General features: G+C 33.1%; 1 protein-coding gene across 1 annotated transcript; it reads right to left on the minus strand.

The window, feature by feature from the left end:
- Nucleotides 1-2092: 2092 nt before the first annotated feature.
- On the minus strand, nucleotides 2093-3211 carry LOC112511570 (protein EXORDIUM-like). Its single transcript, XM_025117245.1, has one exon. It carries the CDS (start codon nucleotides 3153-3155, stop codon nucleotides 2208-2210), a length of 948 nt encoding a protein of 315 aa, XP_024973013.1. The 5' UTR covers nucleotides 3156-3211; the 3' UTR covers nucleotides 2093-2207.
- Nucleotides 3212-11071: the final 7860 nt, after the last annotated feature.

An 11071-nucleotide genomic window follows, 5' to 3' on the forward strand; every position in this document is an offset into this window, starting at 1 on the left:
ATTAATCTTTAGAGAAGCTTAAAAAAGTGTTTCTAAAAATGATGCAACTTTTTAGAGACATTTTTTTATAAAAAGCTTCTCTAAAACTTTTAACAACATTTCTTACACCGTATAATTAGACTATAAATCTTTCTTTAAATGTCGTCCAACCTTTAGTTACATTTCTCATTTTTGTCATTTAAATCCTTCTCTATAATGGAGCTTTAGATACACTTCTAAAAGCTTCTCTGAAGATTTCTTCTCTAAAACTCCTTCTTCTTGTAGTGTGTGTAAATTATAATACATATATAATACATAAATAATTAAGTTAATGTTATCTGATACAAAAAGTCCCCTTATTTCTTATATCGTTAATGTCAATGTTGACATTATAAATCAACGAATTGGCATTTAATATCCGTAGGAATTTTATTTTATATAACCACATGAAAAACACAAGAACAACAATAGCATTACTCCTCTAGTTAACGAGGCAAAAGATAATTACCTCATCCACAAGATCATCTAAATTATAGAACACCAACACAACAACTCGGTTTTACAAACTTGAAACCATTTTAAAACGCTCGTTGCACTAAGGAACCTACTGAGTAGTAAAAACATGAAATCTAATTCTAAAAAGAGAATGCAAGAAAATTATGTGATTGCAGATCAATTCGTTGTGGCTGCAACTTGCAAGTATAGAGAAGAAAATTCTTTGTCAAACAGCAATTCAAACATTTTCTCACCTTCTGCTTCAATTCTTGTAAGACCCGTGATTTTGGGTATACCGTTAAGATTGATGTATTGTAATGAGTCTTTGGAAGTCATTCCTTGAGTGGAATGCATTGGGTCTTAAGAGCTTATGGTATGGGCGAGTTCTGGTGGAGAAAAGTTGCATCTGAAGCGAAAAAGAAAATTCTGCTACTTATCCCACTGCCTAGGTCGCAAGAAAAGTTGGGCAACTCTCTGTTTCAGCAAAACGGGTTTTTGACGCGGACGACCTACCACATGGTTGAGGTCGTGGGAAAGGCTGTAGGAATGTCTAGATCATATTTTAAAGCTCATTTTTGAGCTAGGGTTTGTCCATTCTTCACTCACTTCAATCCTCTCTCATTTTTGGGTGATTTTTGGGAGTTATTGGCGACGCATTGGAGCATTTTGGAGGATTTTGGAGGAGATCTAAGACAAGTAATGCGAAAGATTTAACATGGATGTTCAAATATCGATGAGGTAAGCTTCTTAGGTGTTTTGTGATTTTGAAGCTTGAGTTAATGATTGGTACTTATTTGGCTGGGTTATAGTCTTGAGAAAGTTCCTTGGTGGGTTTTTGCTTGAGGATCTCAAACCTTCATGTTTTAGGTTTGAAATCTAGGTTTAACTTAACTTAGCAAGGTGAGTTCAAGTTAATTATGAAAACTATGTATATGCCAAAATGAGTATTTTGAAGTATTAAAAGGTTTTACCTGATGTTTATCAATAGGTGTTAAGTGAAGTTTACATATTTGGTAAATTTTGGTTGGTAAATCTTGTAAAATACCTATATTTGGGTTTTTGGATATTTTTGATAAACAAATCTTAAGATGTGAACTTTTTGGTGATTTATTGTACAAATGTATATTTTTTATATAAATGCGCTTTGGTGTATCTAGTTTTATAAACCGTTTGTAAAATGCATTTTATTGTGTTATGGGACATTTTGGGAATATAAATGGCATGATTTAATTGAAAAATGATTTGCCCCAACTAATGATATGTTTTTGAGTTAATAATGCGTTTGAAGCATGTATTTGCATAAACGTTAGTTAAATACTTTTTATTGCGCTCGATGACTCTTATTAAATAACCAGTCGTGTTGTTGAGCCTTTAGCTCGGTATGACTCAAATGAGTCTTGTAGACATTTGCCCGGTTTGTTTTGATCTATGTTGAGCTTTTGGATTTTATATTCGATTATGGCATATCCATTGAGAATTACATGTTTCGAGTGTGTTGGTCATTCAGTCGGTGCCATGTAATTCAGACTGTAATGCAATGGATTCACAGGCATAGAAGCCGAATGGAATGAGATAGTATTCCCTATATTGTAGCTAGAGACTCGGATCAACGGAAGACTCGAGGTAAAGACTTGAATAAAATTGAACTAATGATAATAATAATAATAATAAATGAAATAATGATGATAAAAATCTAATAAAGCTATGGTATGGTATGCTATATAAGTTTACATTTAAACTAAAGTAGAACAAGTGGAAGTAGATGGATCATATAAAGCTGGAAGCAGATACTTTCTACCATTTGTACCATGTGCATTGTAGCTTGCACCCGTGCTCGACTCCACCAACAAGTCCCCTGCGTACCCAGGATAAGCTCCTTTAGCATACACCCCAGGACATGCCGACGCAGCTTCTAGTGGTGCACTTGCATCCCCCTGATAATACCCGTTTCCAAATGGGTTCGTAGCGGTCCCAGCCAATAGTCCACCCAAGTTTATAACCATCCCGTCTACACCCACATCGTTGTTGGGTGCCACCAGTGGTGCAGCCTGTGGTCCGTAAATCGGTTGGTGGAATGGCCACGCGCATTGACCCGGACACTGAGTCTCCGAGTTACCCACCCAGATGTAGGCAAATTTGTAATTTTTTCCTTTCGTATGGGCATCTTTGGAAGATGATGACGAGGAACCGTGGGACCCGCACCTGCTTGAGCAAAAACCATCGACTGCCACGTCGGATGCTGTTAACACGACGTTAATGGCCTGACTTGACTCACCCTTGGAAGCTAACTGGATTAGATGTCTGTCCGTTAACGACTTTCCAAGAGAGTAAGTAGGGTCGGATACTTGTTTACCGAGTCGGAGCGAAAGTGAACCGGTGGTTTTCGTGTAGTATTTCTCGGTGGTTTTCCACCACGTGGCGACGGATGGTTCTGTTTGGAATTTAAGTGATTTGGCGGAGAGGGAGGTGATGAAGTCGGAAACGATGGCTTTCTGCGACGGCTTGAAGTTGCCGTACCAGATGAAATTGACGGAGATGTCGCCGGAGAGGAGAGCGCCGTTGTGGTACTGTAAGAGATTGGACGAGTCCTGGACTAACTCACTGAGTCGTCTCCCGGCGGAGGAAATGTGGAGAATGGATAATACGAAGAGAAGTTGAATCAGACGAGAAGCAGTCGCCATTAATGTGGAGGTTTTGGAGAGAGAGGAAAGAAAGGTGAAGAGTGAAGGAGGGTTTAGAGTTGCAGTGAAAATGGAGGTGAAAAATGGGATATTTATACAACGAAATTAAATATAAATATTCGATTATTTAAAAAATAATTAAAAAATTGGTATATATCTTAGCAGGCAAAAAGAACCTACAGCTGTTACTTGCTCCCACACGGTTTTTTGGTTTTCATGAAAGCAAACACGAATTTTCAAGTCTTTTATGATTATCCCACACGGTTTTTGTTCTCTCCCTACCATATTATAAAATATTTTATAAAAATTTTAACAAATCATTTTTATATATAAAACATAAAATATTATTTATTAGTGTATATTACTTAAAATTCAAGATGACAAGTAACTATACATAAATACAATTTATTAAAATTCTATATTTGAATTCGTACAACTAACTACAGATAAAAATAATTAAATACTAGATAAATATCTTATTTTAAATACAAAAAACCTAAAATATAATTAGAATAGTTATTGAATTCTAAAAGATTACTTAATTATTATTTTTATAAAAAATTATATTATTAAACATAAATTAAATTATAATAAAAAAATTTGAATTAAGAAAAATTACAACAAAAACAATAACTTTCAAAAAAGTTAATTTGATACTGATATCGATATATATATTTATTTAAAAAATTTATGATATTTTCATATTTATATTTTATTCAAAAATAAAAATATTATCGTATTTATAACATACATAAAAACATATTATATGACATAAAAAAAGAATAAACGAAACATTGAAACCGAGATGTGTTTCGATGCATTACACGAGTACCCTTCTAGTATTATAACTGTATAAATGAAGATGCCCAAATAGGTCTAATCCATCGATCAGGTCCTTACAGCCCAAGGCCCAAAATAAATCCAATCTATTATCAAATCTAGAACCCTAATCTTCAAGTCGACTTTGGTTGTTGCCGATTTGTTGTCGTATTATAGACAAATCTATACAAATTCAAGGCGACAGCAACATTAGAGTCAAAGATGTCGAAAACGGTTATACTTGATTGAAGATTCAAAGTATAATCTATTATTCAAGATTTAAATGTATTTTTGGATAATTGTAACAACTTCTTTTAGGTATATTTTTTTATAATACTTATCATATTTCATTCGTCAAATTTATGTATACTATCAACCCGTCAATCCAACCCAACCGTCCCAAACCATAAGGGTTAAGTTGTGTTGAGATTTTTTCAAACCACTGTAATTAGGTTGAGTTGTATGAATACCGCAAACCATCCAACACAACCCGCATACACCCATAATATTMAATACCAAAATGAAGGGAACATGTATATCTCACTTAAAAGTAGAATTTAAAGGACGAGATTATGTAGATTAGGTTTCTATCTTTAAGATCAGGGTGGTTGTTTACGTGAAAACATTCTACCTCCTTCCAACCTGTCTAGCTCTCTTCTAATCAGCTATAAGTGTTTATGTCTAACCTGCTAGTGTGTTATATGACCTGATAGTGTGCTACTCTAATCCTTCGTTGAAATGTATTTCTATCAGATGTCATGTCTTTTGAAATTGTGTAAGGATGTCATATCCAACATCAACTGTTCACTGCACCTACTTCTCGTCCTTCCCTCCTCCCCATCTCTCTACTGTCAAACTGGTGCCTTCATTCGTTTTCACATTCTTTAATATTTATGATTTATTATTAGACACTAATTTATTAGGGTAAGATTTTAAGATTTGTTAGTCGATACATAATTGTTAATTTTTTGGTGCAGCTGGAGATGGATATTCTATTGATATAATGGATCTTATGCAAGAAAATTGATTATTCAGTTAACCTTTATCACCAACGACTGTATCTGACACACTTCCCCCTCTAATGAAGACCATATGTGTCAAATTATCAAAATATAACTAAAAATGAATGAAAATAAAAGAAATATACTAACGCAACCAAGACGAATAGTGTGGGTGGGTCTACGTTGTCGGAGGTGTGTGGGGTTGTTCAACGGAGAAGATATTGGGGAAGAAGATGGGGGTGTCGTGGAGTGTTTATACTATGGCTATTTTTGGCAAACTAACTGATTGTTGTTAAACATTTTTTAGCTGATAAACGGATCATGTTTAACAACAATTATCTAATAAGCTAAAAAAAATTGTAAACCGACTAAAAAGGACGTCTTGAAAATATAGTCAATTACAATATTTCATAATATAAATCTAACAGATCTCTAATAATATGATATATTAATTAGCTAGTACAAATAAGATAGTCAATGAAAATTAAATAATATAAATATATTAATTAAAAGAATTTCAAATTATATATATATATATATATATATATATTGTTAAAACAAATTTTTATGATTCTAAATAATTATTACATATAATCTATACTATCTTATAAATGAGATTTGGTAAAAGTCTTAAGAACAAGTTTTGATGAATAAGGTACTACCTTTTTATACATTGAGTCTTAAAAGTCTTAAAAACAAATTTTGATGCATAAGGTACTACCATTTTATGCATTAAATCTTAAAAGTCTTAAAAACAATGATTTATGCCTAATGTACAAGTTACTAATGCTACCTTCACACTCCTCTAAAATTGACGATTATTTTCCCAAGAGAAGCGTGAAGAAGATTATTTTCCCAAGAGAAGGTCTCATCACTCCATACACTGTCATCGAGATGCTTCGGAAATTCGATTCAAAAATTGACGATTCATGCTCCCGATTACTTATTCAAGATCACCGTGTAATCTCTCCACACACTCTCATTGATTCCCTCCTAAAGTGACGATTCAGAAGTTGCCGATTCGATATCCTGTACGATGATTCCTTATTCAAGATCACCATACATCGATTCGCTCTCGATCCATGCTTCAAATATGGCTAGGGTTCCAATCCAGGTAATATTTTTGTTTTCCCATCTTCATTTGATTGGTTAGGGTTTTCGATTTTTCTATGGGTTAGCACTCRAATTAATTGTTTTTGTGTGTTGATTCCTATCGAAATCTTCACTTTTATGGGTTAGGGTTCTTGAGTTTTCTATGGGTTTGTATGTAGTCGCCAGACTTCCGACCTTTTCATTCGCCTCAGCCGCTTGCATTAGCCGCTCTTGGAACCTCGTTTGCGATCGCGTCCTTTGTCGCCCCAAACTCTCCTCCGCTTGTTCCTTCAATTTTTCTCTCCATGTAAGCCCTAATTTTTGTATCAATTGTAATTATATTCAGAACCCTGCCATTCGACAGTTTTCATTTTTATCTTCCAATTATCGTTAGGTTGCTGTAGAAGAAGTGTTTAACAAAGCTCTATCGAAGCCAATTCGGCCTCATTTTGCCATTGCTTCTATCGGTCCTTAGACTTTGGAGCTTCATGCCATATTGGCATAGTTCACAGGTCCACTCTGAAAAAATGAATTTGCTCTGTTTTCATATCGTTACCCCCTCTCCCATTGTTTGTGATATGGCAAGTATGGGAGCGTAAAATTACTAATGCAATAGCTATATGACAGTTGGTAATTGTTGTTTTAATCTTTCTTCTTGCAGACATATCCAAACCCATTAGAGTCCAACCAGGCCTATGCAATAGTTAAGTAAGTTTTTCTGGTTTTTAAATCTTTTATGTTATAAATCCATGTTTGGTTCTTTTGCGTTGTACATGTTTGATTGCATATAAATGGTAGGTATTTTGAGAAGTATGTTTTTCGAAAGGAATCTATTTTAACATCCTTTTCAACTAAACGTGTGATTTATGATTTCCTACATTCTTTGTGTGCTATTATATGTAGGTATGCAAGGTTACGATTGAAGGTAAATTTGATATGGCATTCACAGGCATTTGACATAATCTACCTGACAGCTGCTGATTTGCTTCCTGATCAGATCCAAGCTTCACTGTTGAAAAATGGTAGGTACTGTTTGATTGTCCACTTTGCTATGCCAAGTCAAATTCGTGTTCTTGTTATTGGTAATTACGAATGCGTCCTGCAATTGTGTTTCCTGAAAATTTGATCTTCAGGTTTGAAATAGCATTTTGGTTCATTTACCCCTGTCACTGAGTGGTTATTCATTTTAAGTATGTGAACAAATCTTTTAATATATGGCTTGGTCTAAAATTATGATTGTTTTGTACATGCAAAAGTGATGATGCCATCCACATCAAAATCGAATCGTTGAAAACCCAAGAAGGTCGAGTTCGTTCCAAAACCCAAGCAGCCATGGCAGGTGGAACAACCAAGAAGGAACTGGTTGGATCTTCCATCAGATGTAATGTCTAATATACTTTCCAGACTTGACGTGTTTGACATACTTGAGAATGCCCAGAAAGTCTGCAAGGATCCTTCTATGTGGAGGGTTATTGGTATGGATTATTGGTATAAAAGTTACACGTATGAGGACCTTGCTATGTATAAACATGTTGTGGATAGAAGCCAAGGCCAATTGATTGATTTGAGTATAGTAGATGAATATTTATAATTTGAACTGTTTTAGTGTTTTCAGTTTTGTTATTTATTCTTTGTGAGTTTTCTGAAAGAAATGGAGTTGAGGCCTTATGTTTGTACAATTAGGATTTAGGATATTCATTTTTTCTTTTATATTGATATTAGGTTGTTGCCAAGGCATCAAATGTATATCCGAAAGATGCTGAAGCACCGCCATGTAGAGTGGATGATATGACAAAATTGGCTTATTTGCATGAACCAGGGGTTTTAAGTAACTTACGATCTAGATATGATATTAATGAGATATTACGATCTAGATATGATATTAATGAGATATATTTGAGTTATCTTGTCCCATATCTTTTGCATTATACAAGAATGTCGCTTTATTTTTCTTTTTAAATAACAACTAAGATAATAAATTGAAGCTGATGATGGTGCTACCAGACTTATATACAGGGAGCATATTGATAGCTGTAGTAAACCCTTTCACAAGATTACCACATTTGTATGATAGCCGTATGATGGCACAACATAAAGGGGCAGGATTTGGGGATTGAGTCCCCATCCTTTTTCTGTTACGGATGCTGCATACAGGTACTACATGACATTCATGTCATAGTCTGCTAATTTATGGATTGCATCATTTTATCCAAAATGAGCAAAACTATTCTTTTGCTGCAGAAGTTATTTTATTGACCTTTTACCTTTCAAGTATCATTGCATGTTCTTCTGCTCTAGGACTTTAAAAGACAGGTAAATGAATTTTCCAGGATTCTGCATGTATTATACCAGACATTTCAATCATTTTAATTCTTAGAGGCCGTTTATCAAAAACTTACTCAACAAGTGCTTACCGGCAAATTTTAACAATATTACTTACTGACCGGGTAAGATTTTGGTCCACCAAAACAACACCATATGCAATAATTTACCTGATAAGCTTTTACCGTGGTAAGAGTTGTCGCATTCACTTACTGGGTAAGACTTTTGTTCTTTGTCTCGCTCTTACCGGGTAAGATTTTTGGTACTTGCCACATTCATCTGGTAAGGTAATGTAACATGGTAAGTGCTTAAGTGTTTGGTAAAACCCCTTAATTTACATTTGTTTGCAGTATCTACTTTTGAGAATTAGCTCATTTACTTTCTGTCTAACTACTTTTATGTGTTTTCTATTATGTCAGGAGCAATAAAGACCTTGTAAACACATTAAGTAAACCGCCTCCTGGTTCAAAAGAATTATATTTTCTAACGCATTTCCCACAAAATGGTTGGGGCCACTTCAAGGCCTGCCTATGGAAACAACACTTGTCATATTGGAGAAGTCCTTCGTACAACATGATGCGTTCTCTGCATATGCTCTTTGCATCGTTTATTTTCGGGTTACTCTCCCGGATCAGCTGCAATTTGGAACCATAACTCTTATTTTAAAGAGCCCAAGCTTCAAAATCATTTACATTTTCAATTCCCGCCGCATTACGCGGGTACACAACTAGTACAAATAAAATCGGTAGCTTACATGAACATTTTTAGAATTGTTATATTTGGTTTTTTAGAATTGTTATATTTGGTTTTTTATAATTAAATATACTCAATAATAACGATAAATTATGATTGATAATAATTGTAAATAATTAATATTAATGTATAATGTATAATTAAAATTAATTAATAGTTTTTTTCTAATTTATATTAACTAATATTTGTTCATAATTAATATGTATCAATATTTAATATTTTATTAATATTTATTTATTATTAATAGTAATAAATAACAAACAATATTAATCAAGATTATAATCATAAAAATTGTCAAAGAAAACTTTTAAATTGTTTTTCCAACTAATAATTGAATAAGTTAACTTATAACTTAACTTATGTTTATAAAAATAGAAACTTTAAAAAATTAAAGTAACATATGTTTGTCTAATATATATATAGAGGACGTTTCGAATGCAATTTATCTTATTTGTATAACCAATTCAACTCAATTAATTGAGATATTTATGAAAATGATGAGAGTTCATTTAGATTTGAATATTTATGGAAGATTGTTATGGTTCATTAATTATAATCAATATTTTATATTAGAAAATAACCAAAATTTTTATGAAATCACATATTCATCAAATTAAATGGACAGTAAAGATTGAGTTGCATTAATTATACAAATATAAAGGATGGCATGATAACTCATTTTTCTCTCTATATATATTATAAAAATTAATAAAAAAAAGTTAGAGAAAAAAAAAGTACCAAAACATCCCCTTTGTTAAACATGACAATTTTCTAACAGACCACAAAGAACAAGAACCAAGGTTTACTCAATATATTAATGTGAAATGTTATTTTGATAAGTGCTAAATATTTGAGAAATAAAAAATGATTAGTCTTTCATACGGTCAATATCGGATTTTTCTGGTAAAAAATTGTTGCTTTGACTGGTCAATAACTGCGGTTTTGACTTGTAAAAAGTTACGGCTATATGAAAATAGAACGGGTAATTTCATAATTTTTACAAATATGAAGCAAATAGGTTCATATTTGAACCTATGTGATTCACATATGAACTATGTGTTCATATGTGAACCCGTGTAATTCACATTTAAACTATTTTAATTGATTCATATATAAACTATTGTAATTCACATATGAATTAATTAACTGATTCATATATAACTTGTGGGTTCATATACGAACCAGTTAAATAGTTCACATATGAACATGTAGTTCGTATGTGTATCACATATGTTCATGTTGAACGTCATTGCCGTCTATATGTAAAAATTATGAAACTATTTTTTTATCTTCTACATACTTATGCGAATAATTATTATCTGGTGCTTTACGGTCAAAGATACAAATATTGATCAGATAAAATGCTATGACTACTTCTTTACTTCTCAAATATATAGTTTTTTTTTATATAAATCTTTACGTATATAAATAATAATAATAATATGAAATCCATGGATATCGTTTTTGTTGCTTTTCTTAATTATGAGATATTATTTGCTAAAGCAAGTGTAGGGTTATGGGGAGACCTCATTTGTAGAAGCTATGGTATTCCCTATATTATATATAGGGAGAGACTCGGAACAATGGAAGACTCGAGGTAAAGAGTTGGATAATAATAATAATAATAAATGAAATAATGATGATAAAAATCTAATAAAGCTATGGTATGGTATGGTATGCTATATAAGTTTACATTTAAACTAAAGTAGAACAAGTGGAAGTAGATGGATCATATAAAGCTGGAAGCAGATACTTTCTGCCATTTGTACCATGTGCATTGTAGCTTGCACCTGTGCTCGACTCCACCAACAAGTCCCCTGCGTACCCTGGATAAGCTCCTTTAGCATACACCCCAGGACATGCCGATGCAGCTTCCAGTGGTGCACTTGCATCCCCCTGATAATACCCGTTTCCAAATGGGTTCGTAGC

This window comes from Cynara cardunculus, assembly GCF_001531365.2.
Source record: "Cynara cardunculus var. scolymus isolate 2C chromosome LG 4, CcrdV1, whole genome shotgun sequence".
Lineage (NCBI taxonomy): Eukaryota > Viridiplantae > Streptophyta > Magnoliopsida > Asterales > Asteraceae > Cynara > Cynara cardunculus.

Excerpts from the sequence above, each read along its gene's own strand:
- LOC112511570 (XM_025117245.1), bottom strand. The coding sequence starts at position 3,155 with ATGGCGACTGCTTCTCGTCTGATTCAACTTCTCTTCGTATTATCCATT.